We start from the raw sequence: 26,402 nt of genomic DNA on the forward strand, positions 1-26,402 counted from the left end.
GAGACAGGGGAACAGCCCATCAATGGAGTAGTCAGAACACACAACACCTATCCATTCAGTTTGTGTCTTAGATGGGCGCAAATCATGGTACCCCACAACAATGACACTAGTATCATCAAAGATCACTGATCACGGATCACCATAAGAAATGTAGCAATACTGACTGGGATTGCATTGAATGTGTAGATAGCTTTGGGTAGTATTGACATTTTAACAATATATTTTCTTCCAATCCATGAGCATGGAATGTTTTTCCATTTCTTTTTTCTCGCAGCTACAACAAGCAATCCTAAAATTTGTATGGAACCACAAAAGACCCCGAAGAGCCAAAGTAATATTGAAGAAGAAAGACCAAAGCAGGAGGCATCACAATCCCAGACTTTAGCCTCTACTACAAAGCTCTAATCATCAAGACAACATGGTACTGGCACAAAAACAGACACATAGACCAATGGAATAGAATAGAGACTCCAGAATTAGACCCACAAAAGTATGGCCAACTAATCTTTGACAAAGCAGGAAAGAATATCCAATGGGAAAAAGACAGTCTCTTTAACAAATGGTGCTGGGAGAACTGGACAGCAACATGCAGAAGAATGAAACTAGACCACTTTCTTACACCATACACATAAATAAACTACAAATGGATAAAGGACCCGAATGTAAGACAGGAAACCATCAAAACCCTAGAGGAAAAAGCAGGAAAAAACCTCTCTGACCTAAGCCGCAGCAATTTCTTACTTGACACACCTCCAAAGGCAAGGGCATTAAAAGCAAAAATGAACTTTGGGACCTCATGAAGATAAAAAGCATCTGCACTGCAAAGGAAACAATCAACAAAACTAAAAGGCAACTGATGGAATGGGAAAAGATATTTGCAAATCACATATCGGACAAAGGGCTAGTATCCAAAATCTATAAAGAACTCACCAAACTCCACACCTGAAAAACAAATAATCCAGGGAAGAAATGGGCAGAAGACATGAATAGACACTTCTCTAAAGAAGACATCCAGATGGCCAACAGGCACATGAAAAGATGCTCAACATCACTCCTCATCAGGGAAATACAAATCAGAACCACACTCAGATATCACCTCATGCCAGTCAGAGTGGCCAAAATGAACAAATCAGGAGACTACAGATGCTGGAGAGGATGTAGAGAAACGGGAACCCTCTTGCACTGTTGGTGGGAATGCAAACTGTGCAGCCGCTCTGGCAAACAGTGTGGAGATTCCTCAAAAAATTAAAAATAGATCTACCCTATGACCCACCAATAGCACTGCTAGGAATTTACCGAAAGGATATAGGAGTACTGATGCATAGGGGCACTTGTACCCCAATGTTTATAGCAGCACTTTCAACAATAGCCAAACTATGGAAAGAGCCTAAATGTCCATCAACTGATGAATGGATAAAGAAATTGTGGTTTATATACACAATGGAATACTACGTGGCAATGAGAAAGAAATATGGCCTTTTGTAGCAACGTGGATGGAACTGGAGAGTGTTATGCTAAGTGAAATAAGTCATACAGAGAAAGACAGATACCGTATGTTTTCATTATGTGGATCCTGAGAAACTTAACAGAAGACCATGGGGGAGGGGAAGGAGGAAAAAAAAAAGTTAGAGAGGGAGGGAGCCAAACCATAAAAGACTCTTAAAAATTGAGAACAATCTGAGGGTTGATGGGGGGGTGGGAGGGAGGGGAGGGTGGGTGATGGCTATTGAGGGCACCTGTTGGGATGAGCACTGGGTGTTGTATGGAAACCAATTTGACGATAAATTTCATATTAAAAAAAAAAAAAGAAATGTACCAATAATGAAAAAGCCTGCAATATTGTGAGAATTACCAACACATGACACAGAGATAATAAGTTGGCAAATGCTATTGGAAAAATGACACCAACAGAGTAGTTCAACACAGGGATGGCCACAAACCTTCAGTATGTAAAAAAACTCATTATGTGAGAAGCATAATAAAGCAAAGTGCAGTAAAACGAAGCATGCCTGCATACAGCTACATGCTTTGTGGTTTCTTAGCTTCAAGGGCCCTACAGGTTATTCTTTGGTTTTTAAACAATCTGTTAAATAGTGATATTAATATTTAATAGTGTACAAAATGATACATATTATATATACATGTAATATATGTGTAATATATACACATAATAAACATGTATGTATATATGTAAACATAAACATCTACATATACATTGTGTACATAGATACAGAATGATATAACAGCTAGTAACGGACAAAATAGAACATTCAATCGGTTCCAAATGGTAAAAAGGGAGACTATGTCTTGCCCTGCCTGCCTCTACCCATAAAGTTTCCCTGCCTGGAGATAACCACCTGTACCAGCCGGTACACTATGTCTCTCTCGAAAATATTCCAAACATTTACAACACAACCACACACTCCAGACAGCACGAAACACTCTTCTTGATGGACAAAGAGAAGGCACAAGAAATGAACACAGAGTCTGCAGATTCACATAGAGGAAGGTCTCGCTTTCCAAATACAATTTGTTTGTGAAGTTAAAACACAATTTCGTTTCTAATATGGGAGTATGGTGGGAAAAAGAGATCAACAGAAACAATGAAAGACTACTGTGAAGACAGAATTTTCACTCAATACTATACTGTATAGTGAGAATGGATTTTAATGTTTTGACTATTGTTTACTGTGCACAGCAAAAACAAAAACAAAAAACTGTAACTTGGTGCATTCTAGATGCCAGAAAGGTGTTTTGTTTTTTGTTTTTCTTCTTTCTTTCAGGAATCAGGGCAGCCTATCTGAGGCTCCTCTGCATGAGGCAGGTCATTTATAGAAGACACAGAGGCTATGCCACAAGCAAAGCCCAGGCATGAGGGAATCTTGAGTAATGCTCTCAGAAAGATTACAGCCTCTTAAGGGAAAGAAAACATGTACTCAGTTCCCTTCACCAACAAATAAAGGTAGTATTCACAGAAATGATCAACAGCATTTATAATGAGTTTAGCACAATGCCTGTCACATGGTAAATACTCAATAACTGATCATTATTATCATTAAAATTGCTACTAAGGAAAAAGAAAAGGCACTGAAGAAGGATGATAAAAGGGATTTGGAATAGATGGGCAATAGGGGAATATTCACAAAAAGGTCTCTAAGGAAGCAATATTTGATACTTGAAAAACACTTGGGCATTCAGTAGGTAAGTACGGGAAGAAGGAACATTCCAGGCAGAGAAAACAGCACTTAAGGAGGTGCGAGGTGGGAAGCAGGTTGTATCTCTGATGGGAAGCAACCCAGCCTCATCTTTTGGGTCCACTCCCAGTGGTTCCGTATTTAGCTCCTCAGCGCAGCTCAGCTCTTCCTTGGGCCACTGCCATGACCCTTCTGTCTTGTAGACAATTGGGAGTCTGGTACCCTCAGGACGGGGCTCAGGTGATGGAAAAGCTCCCCTCCCAACAGCTCATCCCACATGATGAGGATCCAATCTTTTTTTTCCACGCTGTCAGAATGGTGTCAAAAACAGGGCCAAGAATACAGCAGACGTAAACCTGTGCCTCATTTCTCAGAAGGTACACGCGGAGCCCGTCCACAAGAGCGGCAGTCTGCCTACTGCTGCCTCCCCAGGCCACTTCAAAGAGTTCAAGCTTAGTAATCTCGCTCCGATTGGAAAGGACAGAGCTTGATAGTTCTGAACTTTGGATGACAATGGTAACAGAATCCCAAAGAAAAATGTAGATCCTCTTAAAATAAATGCTGTAAGCGAATCATTGGAACATGATGTTTCCTACTTTCTGTCTGTTTAGCATCCCCAGTCCTACAGTCAGACCCAACGGAATATTCTACTGGAGAAAAACAAAGAAAAGAGGTTTCACCTAAGAAGGTAACGATCACCCTGCTGATTCTTCGCATGAAATTGTAGGTAAGTTCTCTGATACTGGTTGTAAATATAACACACAACCGACAAAAAGCACAGTCTTAAACGATCCTTTACATGCCACTTTCTCTACCCTATTAAGATGCTCGTTGTTTCTTTGATTTATCTGATAATAAATTTTTGATGACTGGTAAGTCTCATAAAATTGCTCTGGTGCTGACTACACTGATTAATAAGTCTGAAGAATCGAAAGTGTCAGGAATTCATGTGTAGGAATAAGTTACTGCCAAACATATATTAGGTATTCCATAAAATATAGAATAAAAAGGTTGATCTGGTAATTTTATCTTGTATCCATTTTCCTGTAACAATTTATATTCAGGGTCATCATCATCTTCTGTTGCCTTAAAAAAAAAATCAATGAAGTAAAGCCATATGGAGGGGCAAATTAAGGAATTAAACTAAATTTTTTAAAAATAATGAATATACACAATAAAACATGTTTCCCAGAGGGGGAAAAAATGGAATTAAAAATCATTGCTGGGGGGCGCCTGGGTGGCTCAGTAGCTTGGGCGACTGACTTCGGCTCAAGTCATGATCTCACAGCTCGTGAGTTCAAGCCCCGTGTCGGGCCTGTGCTGACAGCTCAGAGCCTGGAGCCTGCTTCGGATTCCTCTCTCTCTACCCCTCCCACGCTCATACTCTGTCTCTCTCTCTCAAAAATAAACATTAAAAAAAAAAATGATTGCTGGGGCAACTTTGAGATGATCTAGTTTGAATCACTCACTTTGAGATGGGGAAGTTGAAAGTGGGTGCGAAGAGGCCGTCTGCCACCGACCAGCAGGTGGAACAAGAAGCCACCTCTAAGGACCAGGACATACAATAAGAACAGACTTCTTTTTCCTCAGATCAGAGTATGCCTTTGTCTTTACGTCATGGTGCATCATAAGAAAATATGCACGCTATCTCTGATGTCTCTCTCTCTCCCTCTGCTGGGAAAGCAAACCTGTCTTAATTAGGTAAGAACAGAACTCCCTACTTTGTTATGAGTAGTCTCATTCTTGCCTGTAAAGACTCTGGAGATCTCTGGAGATAAGGTAAAGAAAATGAAGCAAAGTTACAAGGGCTCCAAATGTGGTTACCGCAACTCTGAGACGAGTCAGGAAATCCCTGATCCCTTACTGAGTACAATGCTAGGAGCTACCACTCAAGACCACAAAGTCCCAGGGAGAAGATTCCTTACTTACTAGCATGGGTCCCACGGCATGAAGCAGACAGGAGGACAAAGGCCCCCTGCACAACATCTCCCCTCTAGAAGATTCTGTGAAAGAAACAGCATGGGGTCCAGGGGTTGGTGCTCTATGTAAGCCTTCCTTGTTGAATTCTCTAGCCAATGGGACAAAGGAAGGGGCTGTGTTAGGTGCCTTTCATTCCCAAGGAACGTTTAAATCCTGACCAGTTTCTGTTTTAATGTGGTCTGCTGTTACACGAAGATGAGAAGTAAAAAACACTGACTCCTCTGCCAGGAACAAGAGCCTATCACATGTGTCCCTGAAATGAAACAGGAGTCAATCTGCATGCTTTGGGGGAACAGAACCCCAAAAGCCAAGCACATTAGGAGAGGCATGGGGTGGGTGGGGGGTAGATCAAGCCTCACACAGTCAGTGAAACCTACTAATAAACAGAACATGCCTACGGTGAAGCTATGGGGGTGGCGGAGGAAAAGAATAGAGAAGGTGGTGGACAAATAGAGAACTGAACGCGATTTGTGGGCGTCTGAGTAACAAGAGTGCCATGGGTTAACTGTACCCCTATCCGCTCCCAAACTCATCTGCTGAAGTCCTAGCCTCCAGCACCTCAGAATGTGATATTTGCGTCCTTATAAGAATGGGAAATTTGGACGCAGAAACAGATAAACACGCAAGGAAGATCATGTGAAGACACACGGGGGGGGGGGGAATGGCCATCTGCAGGCCAAGGAGAAAGGCCTGGAACAGATCCATCCCTCAGCAAAAACCAACCCCTCCAACCCTTGATCTCAGACTTCCAGCCTCCAGGACAGTAAGATAATAAAGTTCTGCTGAATGGCTTCAACAGCCACAATTAGACAAAACTAGGTATCAGCAGGAAGAAAAAGAAAAAAGCTATGTGCTTATCTGGTAAATGTGACATCCAAAACAACCACATCCTCAATGATAATTTATTTATTTTCTAAAAACACACTATCTACTTGGATGGAGAATAAGACATACATTTTGAAGGTGATGAAACAGTGTATGCTACAAGTGAGACTACCTAAAAATTAACTGTTGTGGGGAATATGCCTGAGGAACTCCCGGAGCTTGCACCCCTGGGTTAACAAGGCATAAAGAATTAGGAAGCCACAGAATGTAAGCATCCAAGATTAGGTAATCAAGATTACGTATTTTGGGTGACAACGCCCCCCAACTTAGTACAATAGCTGCTTTCACAGGAGAGAAGGACCAAAATAGGTAAACACCTAAACTGGGCTCTAGACCAAAGCAGGGTGAAATTGCCAGGAGCAGAGCTAATTAGCAAAAGAAAGGTGCCTTGTTGACCCTGAGGTAGCATGCTGGGTCTTATCCCCTAGGCTAGCTAAAATAAAAAGACCCAAAGGGGAGCCTCTTGCCCGCCCAAACAACCATCTGCCTGGCTCCAGGATTTTGTTTTGTATTGACCCAACCCCTAACACAGCAGTATCTTCGAATCCTTATTTCCCCACACGCATGAGTTAATGTTCAAGGTTTCACTGTCTCTTTCTGCACATCTATCACGCTTGTAAGCCTTCTGATCCTAATAAAAATGGAGCATGGACCCTCACTCTGGGCTCTTGTCTCCTCCTGAACATTAGCCTCTCTTGCATTTTAATCCCGTGTCCGCTCTCTTGCTGGACGAGAGAACTTCAGACCCAGAGTCTATGACAAACTATTACAGTGGAAATAGTATTTTTAAAAATTTTTTTTTTAACATTTATTTATTTTTGAGACAAAGAGAGACAGAGCATGAACAGGGGAGGGGCAGAGAGATGGGGAGACACAGAATCTGAAACAGGCTCCAGGCTCTGAGCGGTCAGCACAGAGCCCGACGCGGGGCTCGAACTCATGGACCGTGAGATCATGACCTGAGCCGAAGTCGGACGCTTAACCGACCAAGCCACCCAGGCGCCCCAGAAATAGTATTTCTTGACCACAAACTTTTTGTACCATGAGTCTTTTTTTTTTTTTTTAAGTTTATTTATTTAGAGAGAGGGTGGGGGGGAGCACACAGGAACAATTGAGGGAGAGGTAATGGGAGAGGGGGAGAGGGAGAATCGCAAGCAGACTCTGCACTGTTAGCTGTGGGGCTCAAACTCACAAACTGTGTAATCATGAGCTCAAGTTGGACGCTTAACCAACTGAGCCATCCAGGTGTACTGATACCATGAGTCTTAAAAATATACATGAAATAATATACAAACAGAAGAGGATAAAATATGAAAAGTTGTTGCCCTAATGGCTGACAAATAAATTGGAACATCAACAAGTGCCTATAAACGTAACTCACAGTTGAGTTTTTTATAGGATAAAGCTGATTGAAACTCCTTTCATATTGTAAACATTCTAAACCAGAATAGCTGACAGTACTGAACTCCCAAAAATTTACCAAAAACTCCTCCTCAAAACCCTCCAGTAATTCGCAACCAGAATAGGAGACCAGGCCTCAATGAAAAGCCCGCATGTAATAAAACAAGGTATTGCTGTGTAGAGAATAGAAACCACAAGGTTTTTCTTTATTATAAAAGCACTTATTAATTTATCTCTCAAATAAAAACTGCAAATACAGGCAACAACTCATCTTAGCTGGACAGAAAGCATCAAGCATTGAACTTAAGACGAGTAGAAGTTAAAAAAAAAGTTGTCAATATGCAAGGCTGATCAATTTCATTTCACTGAGGAGGTCAATACTCAATAGATCAATGTGATTCTATCAAGTGAATACCATCTAAAAATGGAACTCAAAATAGCTCTTGAAGAGGAAGTAACCTGACACATTTCCCCTTCAGAGGGCAAGCTGGGTCTAGGCTATGTTGATTTTCTCCTGTCAAGTGGAACAAATTATCTGTATTCTATTTACCTTAAATTGAAACTGTAACGAATCACGCTGTACATAACAGTACAGCTGTACAAGACAGGCTTAATGCAAGCTGGACAGTCAACATACAAGCGAGGAGATGGGGTGGGGGAGGGAGGACATGAAGGTTCTGTTCTTTACAGTATTACATAAAGGTGTGAGGTTCAGAATAAACATCACTCTTCTCCCTTTGACGTGGAAGTTGTGTTTTTTTCCCATTTATTCTAAGTGTATTCAACTTTTTTTTTTTTTTTAATGTTTGTATTTAGTTTTAAGACAGAGAGAGACAGAGCATGAGCAGGGGAGGCAGAGAAAGAGGGAGACACAGAATCCAAAACAGACTCCAGGCTCTGAGCTGTCAGCACAGAGCCCGATGCGGGGCTCAAACTCACAAGCTATGAGATCGTGACCTGAGCCGAAGTCGGATGCTTAACCGACTGAGCCGCCCAGGCGCCCCTAAATGTATTCAACTTTTTAGTGGTAAGGACACTAGTGGCTACATAAAATGCAGAAAGACTGACACAGCTCCTGCCCATCGGCCAAACATGCCCGAACCTGTCCCCACAGGGCTGGCAGGCCAGCACAATGTGGCTACAGCGTGACCACACTGGAGGACCACAGCGAACATGGGTTTGGGAGGGAAGCTTTTCCAAGTGTGCGCGTATATTCAAGTCAGAGTAAAAAACATCGCGAAATATGTGTAAGACAGGGTTTCCCAGATGCATTCAGGAATAACAGGGAGCATCCTGAAGCTAGTTTGTAAACCCTGGCAAGGTTCAACTTTGACCTTACTATGTTTAGGGGGTAGAGTTTCCCTCCTTTAACTCTCCCAAACTTCAGGTGCACCGGCAATATCGAATGGGAAATACCTTCCATTTAAAAAACCGAACCATTTTGCACGAACTATAAAATAAAATAAAACTAGAAAAATAAAGCTTCACAAGGCATGTAAAAACTTCATGTATTGAAAGAAATGTGCACATGTACAAAGAAAATGGAAAATTACTAATTACCTCTCAAGTTTACCTGAATAATAGTGCTAAACAAGTTAAAAGCAGAAGAGCAAAAATCCTTTTAAATGTAAATTACATTAATCTAATCAAAAAACTTGTAAGAGAGAGAAAATTGTTATGTACTCTTTTCTCACATGATCTGTTTTCTTCCTGTTACCTTAAGAGGGAGGTATTAATTTACCAGAGCAATGAATCGCTCATGGCCACAGACAGCAACAGGTGAATGAGTATGTCAAAGGACGACAGCTGATACTACATCCCAAATTACGTCTGTTCAGTGGAATAAACAGGTCTCAACTCCTTGTGCTGGTAACATACTATCTGGAGAAAAAGGAGCGCTGTGTAATTTTACCACTGAAGGTAACATCAGATAAGGGATATGACCTCATACTACCCAAAATATACTTTATGGACAGTTTCCCTTTTCTCTTTGCTATTTCTTAGCGATGTTAGATAAATGCAACATATTTGCATGCAAATAGATCTGGAGATGTCAAGAATTTGAATCATATTTTATGTTACGGTGCAAATGTGATAATATGTTTATTAACAAGAAAAAAATATACATATGTAACATCTATAGAGGAAATATAAATTACCAGCCACCCAATACACAGTCAACCTTTAAAAATAAAAACAATCTTTTATGTCCAAAGCTTTAGGGGGGAAAAAAAACCAAAACTGGTTCTTCATTTTCACGTCTACTCTAAGGAAATATTGTTTTTCTCTGACTTAATTTGAGCTGTTTTCAGATACAGTAATGAAAGAGAAGTCTACGTTTTTTCTGCATTCCTAAGTCACTATGTAAAATTCACTAACTGCTAGAAAGGTCCTGGAAGTTTAACACTCTCCTTCATCTTTCCATGATATTTATAAAACCATCTGCTAGTTCTATGCATCCATTTTTATACTTCACCAGAGAATAATAAGGTTTGGAAAGTTTTGTTAAATGGGATTTCCTTCCTGAAAGGCCTGTCTTAAAATGAACGGGTGGCAGGGGGGTGGGGGGGTCACCTATTAGGTTTGAAATGCTTCAGCCTTTTGGTAGACCAGATATATCTGTTATCTAAGGATCTTCTAGGTCACAGACTCAGCAGGCATTAGAGGATATGACAGTTGTTTAATAAAGCCCATTTACGTCCACTAGAGCCTGTGATAGGTTGGCACACAGTGAAGAAAAAAAGAAAACATTACTTAGTTTTAACTGTACGAGTAAAATAAGTTTGGAGATGATACCCAGAAGATCAAAGTATTACTCCTTATAAGCCGAACAGGATGACTTATTTTGCTAGATTTGTAGTGAAAAGAGATTGCTGGCATTTTTCTCATCACTGCCCACCATCCACCAAATACTGCTTTGTTAAAATGTTTCCAAGAACCGGCATGAATAATAGTATGGCCAGTCTCCACTGAAGATTAAAAAAGAAAATAAAGTAAGTGAGTGTGGCGCCTTCCCCTAGAGACAAAAGCAAGTCACAAGACAGGAAAATGCCAGGGAAGCATCCTTTGAGTTATGCCGCTCTGGAAATGAGGCTTAAGGACAGCCATGCTTCGCAAATTGCAGCCTTCATGAGGGTGCCTGTTTTCCAAATGCCTCTTTCAACCAACACATTTTCAGCCTAACATTTGTCAAACCTCTTCTTTTGTTAAGAGTTAACTTGTCAGCTTTTAAAATGGCTTGCGGTTCCCATCCACCTTCCTTGATGGAAATGTGAAAAGTGTGAGTTACTCCCTTTCACAAAGAATCTTGTCAAGGATCCTGACTCTAATCTGACTTCTCCTCCTGGAGGTAAAAAAAAAAAAAAAAAAAAAAATCTACCTTCTGGAAACTAAACAAGTGGTGACTATTCTATCATAATTCTGCTTCACAGAAATAAAAGAGGTCAAACAAGGAGAAAACCACCACCGGATACAGCGTTAGGAGGTGACCCTATGGCCCAAGGACAGCCTGAAAAATGCTAATGTACTTGTAGGGTGTACTTGTAGGGTTTGCTCCTCAAAAACTGGATGAGCGGCTTTTTTTATGCAATGACACCAGCCAATATGTTCCCCTGGCTGAAGTATGACAAATAACAAAGAACAGTCCCCACCTGAGAAATGAGTTGGAAGGCATGATGAATGCCCCAAGCGTGTTCTACAGCACGCTACCATAACATGCTCCCGGCCACACCTACCCGCGTCTCCCCGGCCCCTGCTCCACTGCGCAAGTTCCTATCTTCCTCGTGTCAAATCCTCTCGGAACATTTTAATTCTTCCTCAACACTGATTGCACTGTTTTGTTTCCAATGTCCGCGGCTCCTCTTGGAGTCCATTAGAGCCTGGAAATCAGATAATCTGTCTTCTCCACCTGTCGCTGCTCTACACTCAGAAGGCCTCTGAGGATGTGCCTGGAACGTGAAGGTCGCTGTGAAAGTCGACCGCAGACATGAATGAAAACGAGACATGCCGGTGAGGTGTTTACTGATCTCACTTAGGAATGGGTCGATTGGTTAGAAAAAAGGAAAATAAGGAAGCAGAGGCGTTGGCAAGTAAGTGCCAAAGCAAAATGAAAATGTGCTTTCATGGGAGTCGTCTCAAGATCGATACACAAAAAAGGGACTTTTTGCTGGAAGGGGTCTATGTGGCTTACACAAAAAAGGACAAGCGAGAGTAGAAACTGCAGCTTTTAGAACGGAATATCTAAGGTGAAGGTGCTGAATGTGAAATTGGCTTTTTTGAAAAAAATATGTGTAATAAACCGGCTCCTTCAAAGTCATCACATGCCCAGCTTTAAAAAAAAAAGTAGCCAAGCACCTGCTTAATTAGAATAACATTTTTTCAGGTAGTTGATAAGGATGCAAAAGGTCCTCTAATTAGGAAGTGGCTGCTGAAAAAAATTAAAGAATTAAGTTGGGTTCTAGTTACATGAGGACACAGTAATGTACAGCTATTCATATAAAAGAGATTCTTCCCTTTTATTGTATTTTTTAAGTTTACTTATTTTGAGAGAGAGAGAGAGAGAGAAAGCACGAGTCAGGGAAGGGCAGAAAGAGAGAATCCCAAGCAGGATCGTCACTGTCAGCACAGAGCCCTTCACGGGGCTCAAACTCACGAACCGTGAGATCATGACCTGAGCCCAAACCAAGAGTAGGAAGCTTAACCGACTGAGCCACTCAGGCACCCCAAGAAGACCTTACATTTTAACACTCAGTGAAACATAATGGTGGCATTTTTGTGTAAGTACTATTTTAAAAAAGACTAAGAGTCTGACTTAGCATCTAACTTAGTTAATAGGCCACGTGTTCAGGTAGTACGTTCAGTAAAGGAGTGAACCCAGAAGATGTGGGAGAATGGGCGAAGGACAGAAAGCTGAAATACCAAGCCACCAACACTTCTCTCCTTCCTAAGGAGAAGGGGAGAACTCTGAGGGAGAACTCTGAAGGGTCCCTGCCCTTAAGGAGGTCACATCAAGTGTATCCTCCCAGTTGAGGCTCCCACAGACTCCTCTAAAAGCAGTGAACGTTGTACTAACTGGTCCCCCAAGAAAGGGGGTGATGACTCCCCTACGCTTACTTAAGCTTGTGGATGCTCATGTCACTGTATAAAGGATAACGTCGTTCTCCAGGAGGAAATCAGAACATAAGCCAGTGGGCAAAATGTTTACATTACTCTGACCCTCAAAACTAGGATGCTAGTAAGAGACGGGGCCAGAGGCAACAAATATGCTACTGATGAAAATGCTGTGTCATATACAGTCCCTTTCAAAGAGCCCACTAACGAACTCAATCGAAGCCGTGAGCCTCATTCATCCAACATCCTAACCATGTTCAAATAACCAGAAATAGTTCGTAACATACAACAGTTTGTGTATGATGGTGATTAGTCAAGGACTCGGAGTTAACACAATATCCATCAATTCAAAACGTAATCTTTTAAAATGAAATTAAAATTAGAAGTGCTTTTATAGGCAATGTGCTCTAATACTCTATAGATTATAAATTAATGGATGATAAAATAAAACAGGGTTATCTAGAATGAAAAACAGAATATTTTCCCCAGTTCTGAGTTCATAAAAGCTTGTTTGTGTATTTTTCTCTATGTTAAGGTATATACAATGATTTTCTGAAAAGATAACCTACAAACGAAGATCTATGGAGACTCCCATTTACTGAGAAAATATCAGACCTCTATCTAAAACTGATGATAGCAATGATTAACAATTTAAGAGGAAAAAAATGAACAATACGCTGCTCATTTGCAATTATATTTTCACACATTTTCATAATGAACTAATTTCCAAGGCTGAGCTATATTCATATTTAAAGACACTATATATATCATTCCAAGTAACTAGGAGGCTCATGAAACAATAAAACACAGCTTCTACTTCTCTCAGTTTACTCTTGAGGTAAGTCTTGAAAGGCATATTGTAAATGTCACAGTAGCATCTTAAAAGAAACCTAAATTGTGCTTTAAGTGGCTTTCACATATGAGGATATGCTATCATTTCAGCAATTTAAGCGTATTTAATTTTAACGCCATCGTTCTTCCCGGATCATCTTCTCTGTGGCTCTGCCCGAGGCAAACAGGACTACACCAAGTCCTAGATGTGAGACCAGGAACACGGTACACGGGAGGAGGGTCCAGAAGCACACAGTTGACAATCTACCGGCAGGGATTCTGCCCTGTGGGTTAATCCTGACCCGCTGCCCCAGCACGGACTCAGTGAGGCCTGTGTTGAGTGGGGGGGATTTTTTTTAAGCCCCAAAAAGCAAACTCCTAACTGAATGTGACCTTTAATGATTCTCGCGCTCTTCTCTAGTAGCTGGGATGTGAAATTCTCAAAGGATGGTGCTGGACACAAAATCTGATTAAATCAGAGTATGGATTTTTTTTTTTTTTTCCCAGTCTCTTCTGTATTTGTTTAACACTAGAAGGGACTAGATTTCACCATTAAGGATCGGGAAGCACTGCGATAAATGATCATTTCAACTGAGGGATGGGGGTGGGATGAGGGGGAAATAACGTCAGAAGATGCAGGAACCAACAGGGCAAGTGGGGATGGAAGAATTCCAGCTGCCCTTTGACACAATGAGGAAGAAACAGGTGTGGACAGTTAGGCCCTAGAGCTGGCTCCCCAAGGTCGCCCTTGACCCAGGGCAAGGACTTAAGGGATTTTGATGCTGTGACTAAAGCTGGCTGATTCCTCCTCCTCTTTTTCTGCCTTTTCTTTTTCTCTTAGAGAGATTATCATCTTGCTAGAGTAAGAGCTTCTAAAGAATAGAATGATGCTTTCCTAGTATCTCCTCCTAATGCTATAAATAAACTGCTTAACAATTTTGTTCATAACATTTCTTATTCTTCGCATTCAAAGGAGAAAAAAGTACGTGCTGATCTTAATGTGTCTGGTGAATTTCGTTAGTGCCATGAATATGCAACCAATTTAATGCCTTAAAATTTTTCTCAACAACTTTGGTGTGAATTCCCCTTGAAAACGTCAATTAAGAATAATCTATAAATAACAGGGGCAGTTACTACCTGTGGTTATTAATAAAACATTTAAAAATACTATAAGCTAACCGCCACCAATATGACAAGGTCATATGATAGTTTTTAAAAATGGCATAATTACAAATACTGTAAAACGACAGTCTACTAATTTAGAGAATCACAGTCTACTTACTATTTGTATGTCTCAGAACGGATATATTCAAACACGTGGGACACGCCAAGCTGGAACTGGTCAGCAATGGGGGTAACCCAGGGATTGTTCTCTGCTTTGAACACTTGCTTCTGACCAGTTAAATCCAAGTTTCCTGAAATGATGGAAGGAAAAGAGGAGAGGTGACGTTCATTTCATCTAACACAAATCAGGTCTAAGGAGTCCTGCCCAGTAACCACGGCACAACCCAAAATACCTCTTGGATCATTTGAGTTGATTTTTTAAAAATGTTACTTCAAGTACTCACTGGTATGCAAGAAATGTTAGTGATAGTACCCTGGCCCAAGAAATTAACAACAGAAGGAAGGAAGGAAGGAAGGAAGGAAGGAAGGAAGGAAGGAAGGAAGGGAGGGAGGGAGGGAGGGAGGGAGGGAGGGAGGGAGGGAGATAAAAAGGTAAGAAGGAAGGAAACCTGGAAGGAGTTCGTGCACATGCAGCACATAATTTATTTTTCTAGGTATTTTTTACAGAGAAGGAAATGACCCATCCAAGACTGAAAGATACAAGCCTTTTAGAACCTCCTGAAATTCTATTTGACAATGTATATTATTGCTTGTCCAATCTCATCTAAACCCAATCCAATCAACATCACCATTCATCAAAGCAGACCATGAGTGAAGGAAGCTAAGAACGTTGCCCAAGTAAAATTATTGTTTTATTACTCAGGGACCATAAGCACATCACAGAATCAGCACTGAATCTCATTAACACAGAAATGCTGGAAACTCACATCTGTATACTCCTTACCAGCTGATGAATTAGCTTTAAAAACCATTTCTTCATTTGATTACCTAGCAATCCCTAAGGTCAATAATTGACATCGCTTTATAGATGGAGAAATGGAAACATGGCAAAATTAAGTAATATGTCCAAGATCAGAACATGTCAAAGTCGGGATTTGAACCCAAGGCTCCTGACCCCAAATCTTGTGTTCTTTCTACACTGTCTGGTGAAGCTTTCAGGTTACATATTCTAGATCAACCACGGATGAGTTAAGGAAGGTAGCATAACAAAGTCAGCAAGTGCCACCCATCTGAATATCATCTGTTAATAGTCAGCTGACCTTTTCCCCCACCCCCCGTTTGGTATATTCAAAAATGGTAAAGGCTACGTGTGAAAGAGCTTCCCACCACACGCTTGCCTACGCAAGAGACAAGGACAGCACGGTGTTGGAGCAGCAGCGTATTCAGGTTACTTGGCATCAGACTCACCTAAAGCCTTCCCCTAAAGGCCCTACTGAGGAAGTCCACTTTCAGACTCCCAGCCTGCAGGACAAGAGACTCACCGATTATTCTTCCCAAGATACATCCAACGTGCCCTTGCCTGTCCAGTTTTGAAACTTTACTTGCCAATTGTGTCATAACTGATAACCCAGGATAAGGAAAACACATTCTGGGATGCAAGTATACCATGAAGCACATAATGTCCTAGCTGATCTGAACTTAAGAAATGCACAAACATTTGTACTGGGAAGATGGTGTAATACTTCTTCTTAAAACAATTGATGGTTTCAATTTGTCTTTTTGTTATACGAACTTGTAACTATTCAGAAAAATAAAGACCAATATAAAAGTGATTACAATTTAATAAAATGCTTCTCAAGAAAACAGATATTACCAAATATAATGAGTGAGTAATTCGTCATTTTTCCAAAGCTACTTAGAATTTGTTGGTGTCAACTACAAAAATAAGCAGATAAATTTCTCTCCAAGATTATCAATATTGTCAGTTTCCTCATCCTAATGGTTAAACATCATTAGTCAGATATTAAATCACTGGGTAAATTAATAGGCTTTATTCTCTAAACCAGGAGTCAGAAAACTGCCTCAGGCAAGTCAAAATCCCTGAGTTGTCCAAATTCTCTTAGCTGCATATCCTACTTGGGTGTGAGCTATAAGTCCTGAGCTATTTGTTTTTTATCTTCTCCTGGGGAGGGGTTTTAGCTTTCCAAGAATAAAAATTTGTATCTTGTTTAAATTCCTCTGTAATTATTTTTTTCTTTTAGGATCTTGTTTGCTGTCTCTATGTCCTCTCTTCCACATAATTCTATTACTTTTTCCAATTTTTTCTTTTCCTAAAAATGAATATAACATCTGAAAAAAAGTCTTCCGTTTAAAAACAATTCTAGGGGTGCCTGGGTGGCTCAGTCGGTTAAGTGGATGACTGTTGATTTCAGCTCAGGTCATGATCTCACACTTCGTGGGATCGAGTCTCACATCAGGCTCCATGCTGACAGCACAGAACCTGCTTAAGATTCTCTGCCTCCCTCTCCCCCCTCCCCTGCTCTCTCCCTCTCTCTCTAAAAATAAAAACAATTCTAAAAGAGACAATAAAACCAATTCCATATTTAAAAAAAATTTTAATGTTTATTTATGAGAGAGAGAGAGAGAGAGAGAGAGAGAGAGAGAGCGCGCGCGCATGCAAGCAAGGGAGGGGCAGAGAGAGACACACACAGAATCCGAAGCAGGTTCCAGGCTCTGAGCTGTCAGCACAGAGCCTGACACCGGGCTTGCACTCACGAACTGTGAGGTCATGACCTGAGCAGAAATCGGATGCTTAACCGACTAAGCTACCCAGGCACCCCAACAATCCCGTATTTCTTAAGTGGCCTGTTTTAAACGTACAGTGAATATGCTGCCCATTGTTCTTAGGAAGCGTGGTCACTGAGGGAAGGCCCCACAGCAGGCAACAGTCACCATGGTATAGCAAATTCACTAATAAGCTGGGAGTGGAGGCAGTGGAAGTAAACACCTCTCTTAAAATCTTCACCCCATAAACAAGCTATGTTTATCCTGCCTCTGAGGCCTGCCCACTGACATCGGCATGAAACCAACTATGAGAAAATAAATAACAGACATCTGGAAAAATATACGTATTCCAAAGTGGCTAAGAAAAAAAGGAAGAGAAGCCACAAAAGGCATGAATGGCATAAGGAAGCAAACCATTTCCTAAACAAGGGGATCTCCCTGTTAGTGGCTACTCTGACCTGAAGATCTTTCCTCCTTGTTCCCCAAATCATCTATCCTACTGAGAAATACAGTCTGAATTTCTAATGGGTATAATTTAATCTGGTGAACATCTGGGACTCCCCAACATTCGCATATCACCAGGAATTAATTCAACGGGATTGCTTTCTCTTAACATGTGGTTCAGACTAGTCTGCGGAAGAAGAGGGGGAGGATGAGGGAAGGGAACTCGATACCTGGAGCACAGAGCACTTCTCACCATGCTGTGTTTTCAGGGCCCTGGGTCCACGTGAGAAAACTGTGGACCAGGGACAGTCTCCAGGAAAGACCCCACAGGCAATCCTCAGCTCGGGGATGACGTCCATGGGACAGTGAGAGAAAGAAGACTCTCTTTTCTCCTGGGCTGCATCATAAGCTTGCTTCCACCAAGGTCCAAGGGTTGTCCCGAAAATGCGGGAGTACAGGTATGCTCTGAGCGAAGCAAATCTTAATGGATCATCTTTGAGCTTGAGATACAAGTACATGTCTCTGTGCGAAGGAAGAGCCTGCTTCCTACCACCTACCCACTTGGGAATGCACGTGGCCTCTTGTTAACTTATTAGCAGCCTCTTACGAAGCCGGCAGCCTTTTTAGTGGTAATCCTCTGAAAATCACGTACTAAAGTTCTATGCTCCCTGACTGCCACACATGGAAGACAGAGCTAGAGGAGTAATGCCAAGAAAGGTCAGCCGTGTTCTCTGGGCCCTTTTGTCTGAAGCCTCTAACCCCCTGGAGATCTGTCAGTCCCTAGCAATGTCTCTATTTAAGCGCTGTCAACGGAGACAGAAGAGACGGAGGGGACTGCTAATGACGTCTGCTAACTGGAGCACGCAGGAGCAGGAGACGCTGGATGCCAGCTAGACACGTACCCTTTGGGGAAAAGGAGTGCGAAAGTCGGGGTACAACACAAAGGATCATGGGATATTCATGAGCATTCTCGTTTCTACCACTTTACACTCATCTGTGCATTCCAGAGGGGGAGGGGGCCTGGGGCACCCTCTCCCCCACCCCCATGTGCTTAATTTTAGTATCAAACACAGCTACTGAGTCAGATTCCCAGATCTTCACCGGGCTGCCTGCCAGAATTGGCAGGGAGTGATTCAAGTTCCCTGGGGGGAGGGGGCGACCCAAAACAATAGCTCGGTGGTGGTCGAAGCTGCTCTTTCCTTGTAAACAAAGAAGCAGGAAGACCATGTTTAACATCCACAGCAAACCCTAAAGCAGACGACTGCTGCAGGTGACAGAGACGGAGATCGTGCAAGCCAAACCCGGGCACTGCCTCTTCGGAGCTCTAACCCGGCTCGGGGTAATAGGACGTGCTTATTTTGCTTTTCAACTTAATGTCATCGGCGGAGAGCACAATACCTGCCTCTGTGCGGCTGGAATCTTCCCAGCCGGCTATTTGTCTCCGGCCTCCCTACCTGCCGGTGTGCCGGCCCAGAATGCAGCAATTTCAGAAGGGGGTTAATATAATTAGAGTAAAGCTGGGCCATTATACTATGTGAAAAGATGACACCCGTCTCATATTGGCCTAGCAACAAGTTACCCTTGCCTCGGCAAAGCTCATCTGTCAGCTGTCGGAGGTAGGTTCCCTTTTAAGTAATAACATGCAGGAAGCGTCTCGCCCCCGCTGTCAGTCAGGATGCAATCCCCCTCACTGCCGCACGCTTCAGTGCGTCTAGTTAGGCGCCCTCGCCCAGCTCCTTTATTAGAAGCCCGAGCGGCGCTCTGGTGGTGTTCTAACAAGGATCAGGCAGCAGGATTAAGCACTGTGACAAAGAGGATCTAATAAGCTAGAAAGTGGTGCATCTACAGACAGGCTGGCTGGCTCCCAGACATAGATTCACTCTGCTCACTCTTCGGTGGGAAGGCCCGGGCCACAGGGGAAGCCAGCCAGCTCCGTGATTAGCGGTGACCCCCTGACCGAGGCTGCTATGAAGATCATATATCACTCAGAGGCTTATTCTGCAATCGCAAATTGGATTTGCCATTTTATTACCTGCAAAAGGACCACATATGCTTCTTTCCAAAGCCGCTGGTACAGTAAGCTTTGCCGTGCCACCGTAATTTTGTAAGCACTAAATCATGCAAAACAATCGTTCTCCTTGCTGGTTACAGATGGGATTGAATGCAATAGGCAATTGCGGCCCCATTAATAAACATGGTCATTTTCACTTACGGAAATTGGTTATTTTCATAATCACCCTGTTCAGAATTCTTCCTGTGTACTTGGAATTCTGAAACATGTGGCCGGTAAATATGATTTATCATATATTAGGAAATCCAGAGGATCTGGGCCAATTTTTCACACCATCAAAGCGGCATTCCCTTCTTTCGTAATTCCAAAATTCCATGGAGCGCTTTTTTAAATTAATGCACTCTAAAAGCCAGGTGCTCACTCCCAGAAATCTAAGGCCATGGTCTAACAAGGTAAAAGTAGCAAACCATGGCTGACTGGGCAGTCTATCATTAGTGTACTAGGTTCGCCCAAACGCAGATAATTGATTTGCTCTGGAAGGGGTCTAGATGGGACATTATGACTGCTGAAAGATCACCCCTGCTCCTCAGTGAAACCACACACTGAAGCTAACCACAAATGACTCCAACACAAAATACAAGCTACATTTACGGCTGCTCCATACATAAAGAGATACCCTACACCTAAATCTCTATAATTCTTATTACCACATACCATACCACTCATCGCAAAAGTACATGATTATAGGTAACAACTCAATACGGAAGGCTCCTACTTTTCCCCTTCTTTAGCAAAACACTTTACTGAATGGAAAATGATCATATGGCTCATAAAATAATGCTTACATTGTAACAGTAAATGTTTGTGGTAATAAAACACACCGGAAACAAACAGAATGTTCACCAACAGGTGAGAAGCAGAATAATGTATGTTCCAGCCCTATAGGTATGGAATGGATTTATTTGCATGTCCTGGCCTAGAAAGAGGTCTACAGTATAATTAAAAATAATAATAATAAGAGTATTCTAAATTTGCTCTTATTTTTGAAAAAAGTACCTCAAAAAAATCCCATATATGTGCATGAGTAAATGTTTATGTGAAAAGTAAAAGAAGAAGGCACATACGTCAAATCGTGAATGTGGGTTTCCCTGAAGAGGGGAAGTTAAGGCAGGACAGGGATTTGAACCAGCAGAGCAAAGGATAAACTACTCATTTTCTCTTTTGAGAATTTCATGTGCTTACAAGTATGGATTATTTTTATAATAAAAGCATAAAGTACCCTGAAAGGAAATGCCAAATACAATTTCAAAATACATGAAGCACATTAATTAGCACCAAGGAGCCCATCTTATTTAAAATGGCATCGTCCATGGGGCGCCTGGGTGGCTCAGTTGGTTGAGCGGCCGACTTCAGCTCAAGTCATACAGCTCGTGCGTTCGAGTCCACGCTGGGCTCTGTGCTGACAGCTCGGAGCCTGGAGCCTGCTTCCGATTCTGTGTCTCCCTCTCTCTGCCCCCAACCCACTCACATTCTGTCTCTGTCTCTCTCAAAAGTAAATACACATTAAAAATAAAAAAATTAAATGGCATCATCCTACTGCAGTGATGATCTACTTCGTAGATGATGGTCTATAAAGCCGTAACTGGACTGAGAATCTAGATCTGAAGCTGCTTCTCTTTCTGGGCATCATCAATGCAATCAAAGTAAGCTGGGATGTCTCATGACAGCTCTCAAATTTATTCTGTGGGGAATTCGAGGCCACACTGTCATTCTGGCAATTGTCTGCTTAGCCTTTCTGGCAACACGTCATTCATTTAATACACCCAATGAATGCACTGCTGCTTTAGGATACATACTTAAATAGACAGCTGCTCTTCCGATCTTGTTGGGGAAGAGTACAATTTAAATAAAAAAAAATAATAATATCCTGCCAAATGGCTCCAACAAAGTGGCCTCTGATTTATATGTATCCCTGTGTACAAGGGTTCAGAAACCCTTTTCACCAAAGAAGAAAAATCGCATGTTACATAGGTTTCCCTCTGATACTCTTCTTGGCTATTTGAGATCTGTGTTCCAGGGTCAGATGGAAAAAGGGGGCCCTCGGTCACTTATAAACATGACGGCCCAACAATGGAACCGCAGCAGCCCCAATACACGCCACCATGGTTGTTTCTTCCTGCAAGGCACCTTCTATGGATGTTAAATAAATAATTCGTGTTTTAACCTGCTGCTCATATAGGATTTCCCAATCATCCTTTCAAATGTGGGAGGTAATCTCATTTGTGCTTGCCAGATTTCCCTTTGTTATGTAATGCTACCAAGGGTAGACAGAAGCCCAGGAGATCTGGCCAGAGGACCTGGCTCCCGATCCCAAATAGCACACATCAACTTTGTGACAGACACGTTTGGGGTCAATCTTTGTTCTTTTTTTCTGAGGTTTGCCTTCCTCAGCTGTCCTGTGGGGATAACAGTACCAACTGATAGGACTACAGACAAGAGCCAACAAGTGTACAGAATGGTTCCATAAACTGGAAAGCGCTATACAGTATGCTCCTCGTTATTATTATTTCAAGTGAAATCTGCAAAGGAGTGAAATGTATACTCGAAAACAATGTGCCTAAAGTGGGTTTGCTGAACGAATTTATAACCCCCGGAAACCGGAGGTGCCCTAAGTCAGTTATTATTTATGCAGTGACACTCTTATGAGGAAGGGGCCCTGTTCATGATCTTCTCAAGGGTCTGTGATTGAAAGGAGAGGAAAAATAAAATTTAGCAACACTGATTTCATTTCCTGGAAGTCTGAATGATGTCTAAACAGCAGCAGTCTGAGGCACCCTCCTGGAGTCAGTTCCCAGAGTACACTGGGGGCACCCACCGTCCCCCTAGCCCTCATTCTCTCCATTCTAATTCCCGAGTTCAGGACATCCTTATGACTGCCTGGGAAGCTGGGAATGTCAACACCGAGGGAGCTTCCGTTACCCTGGAGACTCCAGAAGTCACTAATTAATGCAACATAAACTAAAATAAATTTATGTTCAAAGAATAAGTTTCAGTATAATCTTTTTTAAGTTTATTTATTTTGCAAGAGAGCAAGTGAGCAGGGGAGGGGCAGAGAGAGAGAGGGAGAGAATCCCAAGGAGACTCTGCACAGTCTGTGTAGAGCTCAATGCAGGGATTGAACTTGAACTAACCATGAGACTGTGACCCGAGCCAAAATCAAGAGTTGGACACTTAAGTGACTGAGTGAGCCACGAAGGTGCCCTTCAGTATCGTAACTTTTAATAGGATTGATAAATATATATCACAAACCAGCCTTCACCATAGCTGTTTAAGATAAACGTATACAGAAAGGCCACCTTCTTGATAAAACTTTTTTTTCAGCCAGTGTAGCATTCAGTTCATCTTTTATCTCAGGTTCCTTCAACAATTCCCTCATTAGCAAGATTTAATATTTATAATAGCATTACCTAATTGATTTGTGATACTGCAGACAGGAACAATTTGTTGTTTTCTTCCTTGAAGGCCCTCTAGTCCCTAGTTAATCCCTACAGGTATATGGGGCTCACCATCACATCCACATTGCCTAGTTATTTTTGTTCCATAGCACACCTTTAGAAGACCTGCAACTCCCTTTCAGTGAAACATATGGAGTCTTGAAGAAGTAAGGAGCAGGCTGTATAAGAAGAGTAAACTGTATAAATTAACACCATTAGCATGTAAGAAACAAAATCCAAGACAGCATCTACCATTCATGCTTGTGAACACACAAGTATAAGGAAACGCAAAGACTAGAAGACAGTGAGTTCTATCCTGTTCACTTGCAGTTCAGAAACATCCTCCTCTCAAATTAGCACATATTCAAAAAGACTGGGGCTCCCAGGGTTGGCCAAGGGTCGAGAATTAGACAGTTCCCAATATGGCTGGTCGGAGTACAAAATGGCACCTCTTTACGGAAAGGTAATTTTGGCAATATATATTCAGAGCTATAAAAATGTCCATACTGTTTGACCTAGTAATTCCATCCTGGTAATAAATTTATGCTAAGGAAATGATCATAGATATCCCCAATGATTTATGAATACAAATTTTCAACTCAGTGTTGCTTATGTTCCTCCTCAACATCTGTAAACAACTCAGATGTCTAAGGGCTTGGTTAACAAATTATAAACACTCATATTATGTAGCCACATGATTAAAAATGTTTTCAAATAAAATTTAATGACATACAGTGATGGTCATGACTTAATATTGAACTGAACACAATAGGCTATTGAAGTCATAAAGTATGGTAGGTTTTTTTTTTTTTAAATAGGTATTTACACATACATGTAAGGAAAAAGGCTAAAAAATACACATAAGTACCAACACACAAGAATAGAGAAAAGGTGGGAGGGAAGTACACTCAGAATCCTAACAGTGGCCATTTCTGAAAGACAGGATCGAGAAAGTTACCCCTTTCTGTGTTTTTCAGATTTTCTAAAGCTGTTTCTAAAGTTGTTAAAAACACTATATTGTACACCTGAAACTAATAGAACACTGTATTTTAACTATTCTGGATTAAAATAAAAAAAAGTAGGTTAAAGCAATATAGAAAATAAATAAATAAATAAATAAATAAATAAATAAATAAATAAATATTTAAAAAGACTTGGGTGAGGCCCAAGAGTTTCCATTTCTAACAAGTTCTTACGGGCAGATAATGTTTCTTGTGGAGACCACACTCAGAAGAAAGTCACTACTGACAACCGTAATTAGAAATTAGAAATAACTGTATAATGTGTAGGTATTTTAAATATAGACAATTATATCTGTCAATTACTCCTCAATAACGTTAAAAAAATTTGATCAAAGGTTTTTTAAATTTTAAATAAAGCAGCCAAAAAATAATAAATCTTGACTACTGAGAAAGAAATCTAACTTTTAGACAATATTACTAGTACTATTAAAGACGTCAAAAAAAAAAAAAACCCCACAGATCAATGAATACTCACCATTACCATCATTTTCATCACTGTAATTACAATAGCTCTTATTTGCAGAGCGTGTACCATATACCGGTCGTAGCTTCAGGTGCTTTGCGAACACGTTATCCTAAGCAGTTACTAAGATCTTGCATGGAAAGTATTATCATCTCATTTAAGAAAAGCAACAACATTCAGGGCGGTTAAGATCCATATCCAAGGTCACATGAGTAGTATAAGGCAGAGCTGGGATTCAAAGGCCAATTTATCTGGGCTCTTGGTCTTTCCAGGACAGGACACGCATCTCCTACCACAAAAAGGTATTGATTGAGGAAGCATTGGAACAGTCAATAACTTGACCGGGTTTAATGAGCACCAGGGAGGCATCTGCGGAAATACACTCTTTACCTCCCTCACAGGTCTAATATTCCATTATCAGAACCATTATCTTAAAGGTTGAAAGCCTAGTTGCCTCTAGGTTATTTTCTTTTTATATTAAAACACCCTGGTAGAGTAATGCATTATTAGGCTGATACACTTTCATTAACAGGACAGAGTGACTACTTTTAAGAGGTAGCATTAATACAGACAGGCATGCACTTCCCTATTCGCCATTTTTACTCAAAATCTGCAACTATGCTTTGAGGTGGCTCATGTACAAATACACTGACTGTAACATTACTTATACGGAAGCTGATCAAGATCGAGATGTCAGTTTAACTCAGAAGCCCATTCAGGGAAGTTGGGAGGGAGGGGTCTTGTGGGGATGGAGTCTTAAACATATGTAGATTTCTATGCGATTTTATTTTCCAACTCATGTGAAAAGAGGAAATGACTGCTTAGATAACTTTATAGGACATAAAAAGCCAGAGAAATATAAACTGATTCAATTAGTGTGAATATGGTCCCATAATCTTAATAATACTAATGGTGGGGAGCCTGGTAGCTCAGTTGGTTGAGCATCCGACTTCAGTTCAGGTCACGATCTCCCTGTTCTTGAGTTCAAGCCCTGCATCAGGCTCACTGCTGTCAGCATGAAGCCCACCTCACATCTCTGTCCTCCTCTCTCTGCCCATCCCCTGCACTTTCTCTCTAAAATAAACATTAAAAACAACAGTAATAATAACTGTAATGACCTTTCCAAAAGGCAACAACTTGTTTAATGGCTAACCTCAAAAACGGTTACTAAAAAAGTATGGCAATTGTTCCGCCAACAGGACCAGGACTGAAGTTTAAGTGTCATTGTAATATATTACCAGGTACTTGCTCATGAGGAAGTATGAAACGAAATTAATTTTATTTTTTATTTATATATAAATACCCCTGAATCCAACTTTATTAAAGGTTAAGTAAGGGATCAATCTACTACACAGGACCTAAACTTAAGTTATATGTAAAAATGGCTTGTTTCGGCTTTGCTCCTCACTCTGGAGCTTATATTTTTATTACTTTGGTGCCAGGTGCCACGCTCTCTGCAGAGGCTGTAGGTGGTAGGAGTGTGGATATTATGTCACGTAAAATATGTACTAAGATAATTAAGAATCGTGAGTGACACAAATGCTAAAACTACATGAAAAACTGCAACAATTGTAACTTAATTTCCAGTGAATTCAAAATTACTCATGCTAAAAGAAACCCCGAATGTTTTTTAGGTAATGTACTAACAGCCCATTTTAAGAAGTTTGATGAACTTACTTTTGCTTATTTTCAAGTGTAACAATAATAGCTTAGAACCAA

General features: G+C 41.2%; 1 protein-coding gene across 3 annotated transcripts in view; it reads right to left on the reverse strand.

Moving 5' to 3' along the window:
• Window positions 1–26,402, reverse strand: part of RSU1 (Ras suppressor protein 1) — a 200,959-nt gene that overhangs the window by 74,177 nt on the left and 100,380 nt on the right. For all 3 annotated transcript variants that reach the window (XM_042991148.1, XM_007081261.3, XM_042991149.1), the window contains one exon: window positions 14,683–14,815. In XM_042991148.1, the coding sequence (XP_042847082.1) occupies window positions 14,683–14,815 (133 nt within the window). The remainder of the gene's footprint in view (window positions 1–14,682; window positions 14,816–26,402) is intronic.

This window comes from Panthera tigris, chromosome B4, assembly GCF_018350195.1.
Source record: "Panthera tigris isolate Pti1 chromosome B4, P.tigris_Pti1_mat1.1, whole genome shotgun sequence".
Taxonomy (NCBI): domain Eukaryota; kingdom Metazoa; phylum Chordata; class Mammalia; order Carnivora; family Felidae; genus Panthera; species Panthera tigris.